The 15,510-nt window shown below is 37.9% G+C and overlaps 1 protein-coding gene across 1 annotated transcript; it reads right to left on the reverse strand.

Moving 5' to 3' along the window:
* Window positions 1–14,090: 14,090 nt before the first annotated feature.
* Window positions 14,091–15,273, reverse strand: SPRY2 (sprouty RTK signaling antagonist 2; the record flags this gene model as incomplete). Its single annotated transcript, XM_084235960.1, has 1 exon — window positions 14,091–15,273. One exon carries the CDS (start codon window positions 15,271–15,273, stop codon window positions 14,326–14,328), a length of 948 nt encoding a protein of 315 aa, XP_084092086.1. The 3' UTR covers window positions 14,091–14,325.
* Window positions 15,274–15,510: the final 237 nt, after the last annotated feature.

The raw sequence follows: 15,510 nt of genomic DNA on the forward strand, positions 1-15,510 counted from the left end.
ATAGTGTTAGATCTCATGTAAAAAGACAGTTTGGAATAGTTTAATTAAAAAAAAGTTTGTTGGCCATATATGAAGATGGGGAAAAAATAATTATCTTCAACGTGCAATGAATTCAAGAAATGTTTCTCTGTAAGCATTATTAGATACAACTATGATATGATCAAACATGGGACTTGAAATCAAAACAATGGGCATGAAAGGTGTTTTTACTGGCGTACTATATGATTTTGGCAATTTTCTCATGTATCAAAATTCTAATTTCCTCTAATGTAAAATAACAATAGTGACATCTTTCCTAAAAGTATGCTGATAAAGGTTAGTAGTCAGGATGGAAGTTAAAATGAGATAATGTATGTAAAGGACTGTAAAATGTAATCAGTTACTACATTTGCATGACTGGGCTCAATTTTCATATTATGGTCTGGATTAAGAACTTAGAGGAGGAAAAAAAAAAGAGGGTACACTGATACACCTAAATGCTTTTATTTCTATCCTAAAATGTTTTTATTTCTATCTTGCTTCACTCTACAAAGGAGAAGTGACAGGCTAACTTTGAAAACTGTCATTAATGAAGTGCTCTGTTTATTGGCGTGCCTTCATGCCACAAATACTGCAAATCCAAGGCATGTGCTAGAACCATATGTTTCTCTAGATCCTTGTTGCTGAGACAGTTAATTTTATATATGAGTTTGGGTCATGGAACTCAGCTATCTGACCAAACACTACTCTGGATATTTCTGTAAGGATTTTTTTAATGAGATTATCCTTTAAATTGGTAACCTTTGAGGAAAACAGATTCCTGGTCTATATGTGTGTGAGCCTTAGTCAATCAGTTGAAATTCTCAAATAGAACAAAGTCTGATCTCCACAAAAGGGAAGAAATTCAACATATATCTTAGGACTTGAACTACAAAACTGGCCACTCCTTGGGTCTCTAGCTTGCTAGTCTATCCTGCAGTTTTGGACTTGCCAGTTGCCTCTAATTACATGAATAAGGTCTTTAAAGTAAATCTGTATAGATGGCTAGGTAAAGGAAGGTATAAACATAGATCTAGGCAAAGATACAGATATGTAGATATTACTGGTTTTGATTTTCTGGAGAGCCCTGGTTAATACAGTACTTCCAAAGGGTTATCAGCAGATCTATAGGATCTAGAAGGACCCAGAGCTTGTTAGAAATGAGGAACCTCATACCCCTTCCTTAACCTACCTTTAAAAACATGCATTTTTTAAAAGATTTATTCATTTTATGCATACAAAAACTGGGGTGCAGGCCAGAGCTGTGGAGGATGAGAGGATTCGCTAGAGACAGAGCAGGCAGCAGAACAAGCAGATGGCTGAAATACACTGCTGAAGGAGCAGTGGGCAAGACAGGAAGGGTCTGCCATGCCATGTGGGCATCTCCCTGGCTGGGGATGGAACCCGCGCCTCAGAGGCTGCAGACATCTTCATAGCATGGAGCTTAACCCTCTGTGCCATCAGGGATGCCCTCAAAACATACATTTTAACAGATATCTCCAAATGTTTGGTACATACAGTTAAGTTACAGAAGTCCAAGATGATCAGAAATTCAAGGGACTTTCTTCTCTTTTTAGCCCTCTCTTTTATGTTTATAGGTATGTATGTTCTAGACTTGGCATCTATCTTTAGGCATTTCTCTTTGAGGGCCCTTTGGTACAGGCTAGTTGAGTGTTTTGGGGGCAGTAAGGGGTTAATAAGAGTAATTGTTGCTGATTCTATTTGATTACTAGCAAAGTTTAAAAAAATGATAAAACTTTCCAATTTGTCACTGAATTCATTGCCACTAGGAAAATCTTGTCCACATTTCTGCTTGGATTGATGGAATAGATGCAAAGGCTGCTTAGCTAAGGAAAAAAAAATATTGTAAAGGGTCATGAGAATTTAAGATAAGAAATGTATACATATAAAATCATAATAGACCCATCTCTATAATGGTTGAATTGTGGTTAATAATAACCCATTCATTCAAATGACATTTAGAGAGACTCTCCTTTGTGCCAGGCATTATGATAAGCACTGGAGACAGAAAGAAGTTCTCATTCCTGCTTTAAACACCTGACAATGAGTTCAGTAGAAGAATAGATGTGTAAGTAAAAGCCATAACATGATACAGCTGCCCTTCCCCCACAAATGGCTATGCTAGGAGGAAGAAGTAAGCTTCAAATTCTTACTCTTCTAATTCTTTCCACATAAAATAATCAGTTGATTGTTCCCAATAGGCTACTTTTTCACGAATTTTCTGTCTTATGCATCATCAATATATCTTTGCTTTCTGTTGAATGTATTCACTTATTCATCAAATATTTATTGAGCACCTTCTATGTACCAGGTGCTCAGCCCAACTGTCAATAAAAAAGATCTAATGGAGCAAAAGATTAAACATAATCACACAGGTTAAGTATATAACTGCATTGATAATATGTACTGTGAAAGAAAAAACTGAATGATATGTGACAGTAAATCACGAGATATGAGCTCGGGTTTAAAGGCGCTTCCTGAGGAGGTGACATTTTCACTGAATCTTAAAAAAAGTAAGAGTTTCTTATAGGTGAATTCTCTGGGATGAAGGTTAAGGAAGGAGAAGCTTCCATGCAAAAGCAATAGTATTTGTGAGGGATGTTTGGCTGGAAGGAAAGAAACTTTGGTGAGAAAAACAGAAAAAACTGACCTTTGTGGCTAGAGTTTAATGGGGCAGAAAGATACGTATTAGAGCTGGAAGTACCAGATCACTCAGGATCTTGAAAGAACAGGAACTTTGTTCAGAGCAAAAGGAAATCATCAGATCTGTTTAAAAAGGGATCAAAATGTTTAGAATACGCTTTGAAGGATCACTCTTACTATCAATCAGAAAATGTTATGAAATAGCCAAAAAGGGATTTTGGGAGACATGTTAGGATAAAATCCAGGTTCTTTAGTTTGACATTCAGATTCCTCAGGATAGAGGAATCCAGGCTTATTTCCACTTTACCCTTACATGAAAGTGAGTTTCAGCTAGGCTGGTCCTTTCACTCCTTGCTGAAAAGGACTTGGCGCAATTCTAATTTTTTTGATTTTCCAAAACACCTACTCACTACCTGTTTTTCAAGAGTCAGGCAATATTCCATCTGTCCTCAGTGTGCTGCTTGGGCATTGCCGTTTCTGTAAATATCCCAAATGACTCCTGTATTTCTAAAAACTTTAAGACATCATGGATTGTTAGAGACCCAATATTTTTGAATCATGAAAAAGTGAAAGTACTGCTGATAAATTCGGGACAAAAATCTCAATGTAGCTTATTGAATATATAAATTGGTCATACCAGAGTAACATTGCTTGGAAAATCTGCCTGGAGGCATCTCCCTTTCTTAGCTGTCTTAAAAGCACTTGTTTTTTTTTTTACAAGAAAAATGATTTGTAACCATTTCTCCAATCACAAATATTTCTTTGTTTTCTACTAAATTTGAGTCCAATAATATGGCATTTAATGTTCTTATCTTCTATGTACAAGGTAACTTTTCATTTCTCTGCTGCTTCACGAAGACATTCTAAACAATTAAATTGTGTAGAACAACACAGAGACACTCGATTGAAGTGGGTATCTGGATAGCCATGATCAAGTTGAAACACTGCAATGAGAAGGATGGCATGACCGCTTCTAAGTCAAGGGTGATTATAAAACACCATTGATTGAAAGATGCATCCTAATCCTACAAGTGCGTAGATGAGAATGCAGGTGTTCCTCTTAGAATTGAGAACTGTATTATATCTATGCACTCAGTTGATATTTACATTTTACCATGTGCTACTCTTCATACCCTTTCTTACACACCTTCAATGTATTTGCTTCTAATTCATTTATCTAGTCACTCACCAAGTGTTCATTGATCCTTTCCTATATGCCAAAGGCTGGGCTTTGCCCAAACTGCCCAACTACCATTAAATCCCTTCTCCTTCACCAGTTCAATCAAGCAATCAACAGAATGAGACAAAACCACCACACACAAATAGGTACTATTGTTGCAACCCAACTGGGAACTGACCAATAAAGATGTAACAATTGGATTTTGTAAATAATTTCCAAAGTCCTTCTTTCTGATAGTGACTTCAAAATGGATTGCCTTTGGATGAGACTAATAAGGTGTGTATAGTATTGATATAGCTGTTTGTTTTAGTAGAAGCATTGCAAAAATCTATATATGCACACAAACTCATACATATATACATGCATACATACTCTGTGGAGAAATGGTAAACTGAACATAGAACTGTATTAACACTATTCTTTAACAGTTTCCTGTTAACAAGTTTCTTCATTTAAATGGTAGCATTTTATTTAATTGCTAAGAGATATGTGCTGTTGCCCATCATTTGCAGAGAAAAAACTAAACCACAGAGAGGTTACGTGACTTCCCAAGAAGTTACATGGGCTATAATTTTATAGACATTGTTTTTCCTATTAAGTCATACTACAAGTTTTCCACCTTTAATATCTTGTAGTTAGCTAATATCCAATAATAGTTTCACATACTTTCTTTTTCAGACTTCTATGTTAACTATAGATGGTTCACTTAACGCTGTCATATGAAAATTTTGTTGCCTTTGTCTTCTTTTCAGTAGAAGCTTATTTCTTTTTTTTTTTTTAAAAGAAGTTTTTTTTGGGGGGGGGCTTCCCCTGGTGGCGCAGCAGTTGAGCCGCTGGGCTGCGAGGCTGCCCTCAGCCTCTGCAGCACCGGTTTGTTCCCCGGGCACCGGCGAGGGTCCCACAAAAAAAAAAAAAAAAAAAGTAGTGGTTTTTTTTTTTAAACATTTATTTATTTTTATACAAGAGCTGGGGTACAGGCCAGAGGCGCCGGAGGGTGAAAGCCTTCACCAGGTACAGAGCAGGGAGCAGAACAGGCAGACGACTGAAATACTCTGCTGAGAGGAGCAGCGGGTGATGCAGTAGAGGTCTGCCACACCATGTGGGAATCTCCCTGGCTACTGGGAATCGAACCCGTGCTGCAGAGGCTGCAAACAGCTTCACAATGCTGAGCTCAACCCACTGCGCCACCGCGGAGGCCCCAGTATAAGCTTATTTCGTAAAATATGCTAGAATTTGTTAACAACTTAGGTGAGTGTGCAGAAAATGACACTTTAATACCTATCAAAAATCAAAGTTAAATCTAGAAAGTAGAAAAAGGGCTTAACATATTTTTAAAAAAACTAGAGTTTTATTTTATTTTTTAAAATTCTTTCTTTTTTTTTGAAGATTTATTTATTTATACAAGCACTGGGTACAGTCAGAAGCATGGGAGGATGAGAGAATTCACCAGAGACAAACTGGAGAACAGAACAGGCAGACTGACGAAATACACTGCTGAGGGGAGCAGCAGGCGCAGCAGGAGAGGTCTGGCTCACCATGTGGGACCCTTGCCGGTGGCCGGGGATGGAACCAGTGCTACAGAGGCTGCGGGTGCTTCTCAACCCAGCACTCAACCACTGCGCCACCAGGGGAGGCCCTAGAGTATTATTTTAAAAGATTTATACTTCAACTTTTCTCCAAGAGTTTTAAAATGTCTTAATGAAAAAGAGAGACTACATACCACAAATTAATGAAAAATAGGGTAAACTAATCATTTTACTTAGCAAATCATTTCAAATGAGCATTTTCACTTGGTATGTTTGGGGGTCAACAAATGGACCTTGTAACTTTTATGGGACAGCTAATTTTGTTGTATGAAACAAATATATGTCCTTTAAGATTGTTAGAAACAGTGACATCAATAAGTTCTGAAGATGTACATTTCTTTTTTCTTTTTTCTTTTTTATTCATACAATAGCTGGGATACAGGCCAGAGGTATGGGAGGGTGAGAGGATTCACCAGCGACAGAGTGGGGAACAGAACAGGCCGACTGACCTAAAACACTGCTGAGGGGAGCAGTGTGCGAGGCAGGAGAGGTCTGCCACGCCATGTGGGAATCTCCCTGGCTGGCCGGAAATCGAACCCGTGCTGCAGAGGCTGCAGACAGCTTCACAGCACTGTGCTCAACCTGCTGCACCACCTGGGAAGCCCTGAAGATGTACAGTTCTTGAGCATACACACTACACATGCACACACACACAATTTATTAGAAGCCAATATTCACTAACTAAAATCTCCTATAAAGATTTGTCTGAAATTCAATAACCCTTTTGGCTTCATTCCTATTCCTTTTTCTTCTTTTACATTCAAGAATGAACCCCTTTCTCTATCTCAGTTATCTCTAGTTCCTACGCAGCCACCTACTTGTGGAGATCATTCCCTGTGAAAATATTAACCATTCTGAGAATTTTCTCATTCCACATTCTACATCCAGGAGTGTTACTCACTTCTACTTCTCATGTGTTTTAAATCTATTATCACATGCATTATACTCTAGAGTAAATATTTGTTTGTTTTACAGACAGACTCCAGGAGGACAGGAGATAATATATCTCCAGTGTTTAACACTATGCCTGAGGGGGGGAAATCAACTGAATAGAAAAGTAGAGTTAATATTTATTTAGTACTTACTTTGTAGCAGTCACAGGGTTAATATTTCACACATATCTTTTCAACTTTTGCAACAACTTTTGGGTCAAGATTTATTATTATTTCTCAGATGAAGATATTAGGGATAGAGAAACTTAACGTACCTGTGGCTGCACAGCTAATAAGTAACAGAGAGAGCATTTGTACAGGAGCTTGTCTCCAAAGCTCGTGAGCTCAAAATGCTAGGGCAGAGGAGGTGAATAAGACGCATATAGATATTTACAGAATGTAGGGTATTTCCCACCAAAGCTTCAGAGATGTAGTACTCAGGATGGAAATGTCAGTTATGGTCACAGTTCACCCTCCTTCACACAACTGAGAGTGTCAGAAAAAAAAACATATTATATTTCCCCCACTATTTCCCCAGTTTCCTCTCTAGCAGGGTTTTGCAAATTTGCCATTATTGGTATTTGGAGCTAGACAGTTCTCTGTTATGGGCGTACATAATAATTACATGACTGTGTTCAAATATAAAATAATATATAAATATAAAATAATTCTTTGTAAGGGGCCCTACCCATAGCAGGATGACTAGCTGCATCCCCAGCCTCTACTGGTGAGATGCCCATACGTTCTCCCTCCCAGTAGTGAAAATAAAAAAAATCTCTGCCTTTGCCATATGTCCTCTTCTGGGGTCAAATTGTCCAGAGAAGGAAGTGGTTAACTCCGAGCATTATGATTTAGAATCTAATCCTGGATTATTAGCTTCCAAAAGGGCTATGAGCACAGTTCTTAATTTGCTTGTCTATAATCACAGATCTAATGAACACCACCCACCCCCAACACACTTTTACACTGAAGATATACAAAAAATATTGTCAGCAACAAGTAATTGCAACCTAAGTCTATGGCTCATGTAGCAGAACAAAGACCTGGAAGACACATTATTGATTTCTTATCTTACGATTTTTCATAGATGACTGAAATCAAACAAGTCAAACAGTCTGAACAAAAAAATCTGTATTTTCAGCATGTCAGTGTAAGCTGACAGTGTGAGCAAGTGTTCGAAGTTTCTATCCTAATTGTATAGGTCAGAATCAGGTGACATTTAGACCTAAAGGTAAATGTTGATGATGGGCCTGGTGCCTCTCCTGGATTCAGTTTCTCACGTACAGTGATGGGTCAGAGGGAAACCTCTCTTGGGGTGTCTGTGGAGTTAGCTTGCCTACACAGTAGGTACGAACTGCAACCCGAGGTGTCATAGATGCTGCTGCTTGATGCATTCTATAAGGTTACTAAGCTTTATCATGTTAACGGTGACCTTTAAATTGTTTAAAAATAGAATCAGGCCCCAAATGGGGTCCTTCATTCTGAGTCCCCAACCAGACTTAAAAGGTAATCTCCCTTCATTTTTAATCTACTCCAATAATGCAATCCTAAACTAATCAATCATTTGGTTTCCTAATCAGCCCCAGTGAGGAAATTCGCATGATAAGAGACCCCCTGCCTTCCCTTGAGGGAAGATGGTTTTACCTGAAAGAACTGTTTGCTAAACACATTGTCCCACCCTCTTTATCTCTAAATGCCCTCTATTTTATATAACCTCTTCTAGTATCTAGATCAGTTGCTGCCCTATTCATGAATCACTTAATAAAGCCAATTAGATGTCTAAATTTATGAATTTTATTTTTCAGTAAGATATATAACCTTATGGTGTTGTAGGAACAGTTTTTTGGTATGACCAGACCTACATATTAGGGCTACGTCATGCCTACTTTGGAGCAGGAAAGATGGGTTTGGGACCCAGAAGGGTGTAGCAAACCAGCTTTAGAGCTGGAGAGATGATACAAATGGGGACTTTATTAGAACCCTGCACGACTGTAAGCCCTAGTAACTCAAGTCAATAGAGCAGATGTTATCTGGAGCGCAAAACCATTTCAATATGGAAGTTGTACTAACTTAGGTGCTGGAAGTGGCCCTCTAGGCTTTGAATGCCACGTGAACCTGAGACGCAGGTTCAGGCATTGTTTTTGGCTAGGAAAGAATGGCTTCAAAGCTCAGTCACTTCCTTTCACACTGTCCCTAACACTTCTTTTGATTATTCATCCTTCTCTAGCTATGGAAGCAAGCTAAAATGATGGGTCGATGACCAGAGATAATTTCCAGCAAGAATTGGAAGAGGATGGATCTTTCCAATGTATTTCTTATAGATCTTAAAAATATATCTGATAACCCACATTTTTAAGGGAAGCTTTCAGTGAATCATGAGTTGTAATGTTAAAAATAAACAGAATATTGCTGTCAAATATTAGTCAAACATCTCTAGATTTCATTGAGGTTTGAGAATAAAAGCATAGTGAACAGTTTCACTTAATGAGTGGCGCTAATTCTGTTGCCTGTCCTTTTAAAGAAACTATGACTATTTAAATAGCTGTAACTATTGCAGAGAAGCCCAAACCCACTATTAAGAAGGCATCCATGTACTGTACTTGAGTACATCTTTACTGTGAAAGTCTTGTCTTGCACTTGCATTGGAATTGTTAACCCTTTCTTTTGTTTATCAGCTCATGTATTCATAAGTAGCCATTCCCAAAAAATTCATTCAGTTGAAATGTAAGACTATTTTGATGCCTAAATTCATTCCTAGGTTGCCCTTCTTCTCTTTATCAGCCAAATTCTTTTCTCTTTATTAGCAATTGTTTTGAGTTTACAAACTCCTTTAAGGCTGAAGCCTTACATGTCCCTAGGCAACCCAGAACCAACAGACTTCATTCTAATCTTCATTAAAACTGATTTTTCAGGGCCTCCCCAGTGGTGCAGTGGTTGAGTGCTGGGTTGCGAAGCTGCCCACAGCCCTCTCCTGCAGCCAGCTGCTCCCCTCAGCAGTGTATTTCATCAGTCTACCTGTTCTGTTCCTCACTCTGGCTCTGGTGAATTCTCTCACCCTCTCATGCTTCTGACTGTACCCAGTGCTTGTATAAATAAATAAATCTTTAAAAAAAAGACTGATTTTCAAAAGATCTTTAGGTCAGTCAAAATGTAGTATTAAATAAAAATGTGAAACACTTGGTAACCATAGATAAAAATTCAAATGCTTATCTTTTTTTCTTATTTGCTATGTTTCTAACGTCCCTTTTTCTTTTTTGATTGTAAGTTAAATGAAGTTTACTTTTGACCAGAAGTATGGTATAGTATTTACATTTTGTCTCTAATTATTTAATTGATGGCTATTTCATGATATATGGAAGTAATGATGTAGCATCCAAGCAAAATCCAAGTATAGGATATATATGTAGTCCGCTCCATCTTGCCATGAATGGTCAAACCAATAATGAAATAATCCAAACATATAGCTTCACATAGAATATTAATTAGCTCTTATTTTAAGATTCTTGCCTGGTCTTCAATTGGTGGGGACACGCCCTTGGTATGTCAGAGAAAGGAGGAAATTGCCCTAACCAAAATAGAAATTAACATAACTTTTGCCTCAATGAATATTGCAAACAAACGAATGGATTCATATAATATTTTAACTAGTTAATGACTAATTTTTATTTTTCTTTACTAAAATGTGCTCTAAAGGATGACTTTCTTTAATAAACCAATTTTCAAAGTTGTGCTTTTTACCTACATCCTGGTCCTTTTGCGTTTTAAGAGGAAAGCAAATAGTCAGCTGTGGATATAACTGCAAGAGAAATTAAACCCCTTAAATTTTAATTTATATGCTCAAAATTTAATAAATTAGGGCCTCCCTGGTGGCGCAGGTGATTGAGCACAGTGCTGTGAAACTGTCTGTAGCCTCTGCAGTGATGTTTCAATCCCTGCCAGCCCCAGAGCAACCCACTTGGTGCGGCAGACCTCTCCTGTCTCACCCACTGCTCCCCTCAGCAGTGTATTTCATTCAGTCAGGCTGCCTGTTCTGTTCCCCGCTCTGTCTCTGGTGAATCCTCTCACTCTCCCACACATCTGGCCTGTACCCCGGTTCTTATATAAATAAATCTGTAAAAAAAAGTTAATAAATTATATCAAATTGCCTATCCAATGCCTCATGGCACTTGTGCAGAGAGCAAATTTATTTACCTGACATCATCAATATCTTAACTTATATAACCTGGAGGCAGCAGTCAGTCCTGGAGACAAAAGTGTGCTGGAGAAAGAAGTTATGCAAAGTTTGGTTGGGAGTACCTGCACTTGGTTTTGGCTTTCTTCTCTCACAGACAATCCCCAGAGCATGCTCCAACATGGCAGAAATTTGGCAGAGACTTAAAATCTCAAAACACATAAATGAATGTTTTAAGTAACAACAATCAAGTTGTCATTTCTTAAATGAATCTCAATACTGAGAATGCACAGGTTTCTAAAAAAAAAAGAAAAAGGCACGAAATCAGAAAAAAAATACATCATTTCTCTAAATGCTCAGCTCAGCAGTCAACTGACAAGTTTGTAGCAATGATCCTTATAGCATCACCTTATGATTTAATCTATCATATTATCAGCAGAATGCCTATTAGGTTAGAAACCCATTGTATTTATAATATGAATTCTTATATTCATCTAAGAGAGCCTGTATCTTAAATAATACAAATAATGCAATTCTAATTACATCTCACTTTGAGGTTTCATGCTACCGTAATTAATGACAAGAATGTTTTTGTTAAATCAGAAGGTGGCGTAAGGATTTAAACAAGTAAAAGTTACTGTAGTTTGGTTGATTTCTTAAATGTCACTGGGCTGTATTTAGCACCTTTAAACATCTGAATCCCTCTCAAAAGAACAAATAGAAGAAAGTATAAATTATACAAGATTCTGGAATGGTCTAATTTACATAATAACTTTGCTTTTTTGGTGACATCTATATGTCACCTATAATACTAATTTTAATATCTTTCTTGGCTAGCTTATTAAAATTTTTTTGTCACAATTTATATCTCCTAAAAGAAGTCATTTTCTCCTTTTTCAAAAAAAAATATTTATTGAGGGTTTACAGCATTGTATATTTTAGAATCATACCATTTTCTGTAAGTAGAAATGACAGAACTTGAGGTGATTATTCCTCCTCATCTCCGAGAGAGGACTTGCAACATTTAAAGAATGACATACTCAAGAGTGAGTACCAGCTGTTTTCAATCTGGCTAGATATAAACATTTCGCTTTCCATATTTTGAAAATGAATTCTACATTGGTTTATAGATAAACTCAACATTTCATAAGTTAGTTGGAAGCATCTCAAGAAATCCAATTTTCCTATTTATCTTTAAATAAGTTATTTTCATCAGGAGTCCATATTTACACTAAGTCCTCTTCTAGCATCATTTGGCTCTCACTGTGTTCCATAAACTAGTGAAATATGCTATAATGGGATGCCATTAGAAAAAGGAAAAAGTTAAAGTAGCAAGCAATTTGTAATTGGTGGTTCTCACATTATAATCACTAGTGGAATGATCAAAAGTTCAAATTCCTAGGTCGCTTCATCATAGGTAGGGATTCAATAACCCTGCGGGAGGGGACAAAATCTACCTCTTTAATAAACCCAGTTGGATCTGATATAATTCTCTAGAAAATACTTTGGAAACTATGCAGTGAAAGATGACTCACAATTTCTGTACCAAAGACAGTCTATGTACTAGTATATGAATTTTTGATGAAGTCAAACTTTTTCTGCTTTACAAATCTTGGTAACTGTATGAGTAAGATACCTTGCAATGTTCGTTCACACTGTCCTCTTAGATGACCAGCGTTAAATTTAGGAAAATCGAAAGTGTAACATTGTTTTCCTAAATTGATAATCCCTACATTTCTGAGTTTAACCCTTGTGTTTTAGGGAAAGTTGAGAGGAAACTTAAGATCCTTACAGCAAATTCTTGGTTGAGGAGACCATATAGTTCCTTGAAAGTCAATTTCAGAAAACATAAGACAACCGTACTAAGATCTCTTAACCGATGTTAAGAGAAGGCGCCTCTGAACAGGAAACAAGAGATTAAACAATAATGACAGGTAAATCATTTCCTAGACTTCCGGTGATTCTTGGCAGCAAAAGGTTGTACTTTGGGAAGAAAAAAATCATCATCCACAAAGTGACTAATCAAGTGACTTATTACAAATAGAAAACCTAGTATTTGTCAACATGGATTTTGTTGCAGCTCGCAATATATTTGCTCCCAAAAGACAATTTACAAATACCCCCCCCCTTTTTTTTTTTTTTTGCCACACTGAGTCTTTTTTCCAGAATAAAATTTAACAAATTTCTGGATAATTGGATTAAATGGGACAGGGCCTCTCAAATTGACCTGCTTGGGCTTGAGTTATTGTCAATGCAGAATGAAATTTCCTGATGCCCAATTTCTGAAAACAAATTTCGTCTTTTCTAACATAAGGCGTCTGTGTGATGGTGACATACTTACAGGTCTAAAATCAAATAGACTGGATACAAACATAGCCATAATCAGCTTGGTGAAGAAAACATTTCTGCCTCAATTATAAGTATTGATCTGTGTATGATCTGTGTATAAGACACATCTGCCACAGAAAACGTTCAATAAATATCTGTCAAAGTAAACTTGTTTCTCTAGTCTGGAATTATCCTCACAGCATTCATTCTTAATACTGCACTATTAAAAAAGCCTAATTGCTAATCTTTTAGGAAAGTCTCATGACCGAATCAGTTTAAGATTAAAAAAAAATAAAAATAAAAACCCAAACCCTGTAAAACAAAGTCAGCAAATCTGCAAAAATAAAGGGAAAACAAATCAATGTCAATGAAATAGCTAAAATAAACTCTTCTGTGACTAATACAAATAAGTCAGTCAAATGGTGTTATTTATCTCCTGATTACAAGAATTATCTCTGAATATCACCGAATCTTTAAAGCAGCAACCATAAGATAAAAATCACTTCATAGATGCAACCATAAGATAAAAATCACTTCATAGATAAGTGAAACTATTTCATTTGAAACACTGGCCCTAACAAAATGTGGTTTTTCTTTCACTCCAGGGGGGGGAAAAATATTAAAAAAGACAAGGTAAAATAAGACAAAACAGCTCAGTTTAATTTCAAACGTTAATATATTTTCTATTTTATATTGAACATATGCATCTGTAAACCCCTTATTTGCAGCAACTATCGCATCCTCATAAAAGGGGCAAAATTTGTAAGATGCCTCTTAAAATAAATATTCTTTTTTATAAAATAATAAAACTTCAAATAAATATTCTTTACACTAAACAATATGTTGAAAAAATTAGAAAATAAAGGTTGAATTTTACTGTAACTGTACAATATACATAAAGTCCAAAGGGAAATCAGAGTCTTACAATAAAGGCTTTCTGTAAGGCAAAATACAATCTAAAAACATACTGATTGATTCACATTCTTCCGAATGTACAACATATTAGTATAATATTTTGTGACTGTGCCATATAGTATGGCACGACTTGTTTTTCACAGTTGCAAATATTATTGTATATACAAAAATATAGCACATTATCTCTGGAGAAAACAATGGAAAAAAAGTCATTTGCTAATTTACAAATTTTGCAGGTACTATTCACAAACAAAAACTTTGCCTAGGAGTATCTGTTGCTGTAGCTTATGCAACATATGGGTCGCTAACTTCTGTATTCCCACACTTTTGAGTTCCATTAGCTGAGTTCTAACAAGCATATCAGTTAAAATGGCACACAGACAAAAAGCATTTCACTGCAAACAGCAAAGAATATCCCAACCCTCTATTAACAGTGCCAAGTTTCTAACTGTTTAGTCGGTTGCATATGAGTGTTAAAAAAAAAATAAAATAAAACGATCCTTATTACTGTAATATTCCCGATTAATGATGCTATGTTGGTTTTTCAAAGTTCCTGGGTGGGACAGTGGGAACTTTGCAGCAAACTGTGTTTGAGTTTTTACAACGGCATCCAGGTCTGTTAACCCGGTCGTAACACCCCTGGCACAATTTAAGGCAACCCTTGGCTGGAAGGTAACACCATAAACAAGGCAAAAAAAGGGACATGACACCCATGGCCGACCAACGTGTACAACAGTGAGACTGGCTGCAAGAACACGGGTTGTCAGCACAGTTGTCCTCGTCATCATTAGAACAGTGATAGAAGAGACCTTTCACACAGCACACACAAGTCCCATAGTCAATCACGTTCTGGGCTGAGCAAAGGCACTGCTTGTCGCAGATCCAGTCTGATGGCAGAGGCCTCGGGTAGGTGCACTCCTTACACTTACACTTGCCGCAGTCCTCACACCTGTAGGCATGCAGGCCCAAATCTTCCTTGCTCAGTGGCTTAAGCTCACCTGGCTTGAGCTCCGATTTGGGCTGCACCCGGATTATCCCATCAGCAACAGGCCCGGAGGAGAAGGATGATCCCAACAGTCTCTGTTCCGAGGAACTGCTGCTGGTACTTGTCCTCGTACTGCTCCGAGACCCCGAGCTGACGGTGCTGATGGACCTGGACAGAGGGGCTCGTGCAGAAGAATGGACCTGTGAGTGTTGGAGCCTGGGAGGCTGGCGGTGCTCGGGCAGACCGTGGAGTCTCTCGTGTTTGTGCTGAGTGGAGGGGCGAGGAGCAGGCTTGAGCCCAGGTCTCGGGACCACAGTGGGCCCCTCTGTGTACTCATTGGTGTTTCGGATGGCTCTGATCTGATCCAGAGACAACACGTGTACCTGCTGGGTGAGGGCTTCTCTGGGGTCGGGCTCCCCACGCTGCCTGCCACTGTCACGGGGTGCCTGCAGCAAGGGCTGGGACCCACCGCCACTCTGAGCTCTGGCCTCCATCAGCTCTTGGAAGTATGGTCACTCCAGCAGGCTTAGAACACATCTGAATTTCTGCGGAAACCAAGAGGAAAGAGACGGTTTACTCTTCAGGCTACTTCCCACTCTCCACCCACCTGAGTTAACTCTTCACTTCCCACTTCCCCTAGAGAAGCAGAATTTGCAAAGGTAGCTGTGTGGGGGTTGGGGCAATCAGAGGAGCCATGTCATCAATGCCTGTAGCAAAAAAAGAAAAAATAC

The sequence above is a fragment of the Talpa europaea genome (assembly GCF_964194135.1).
Source record: "Talpa europaea genome assembly, chromosome: 6".
In the NCBI taxonomy this organism is placed as follows: Eukaryota; Metazoa; Chordata; class Mammalia; order Eulipotyphla; family Talpidae; genus Talpa; species Talpa europaea.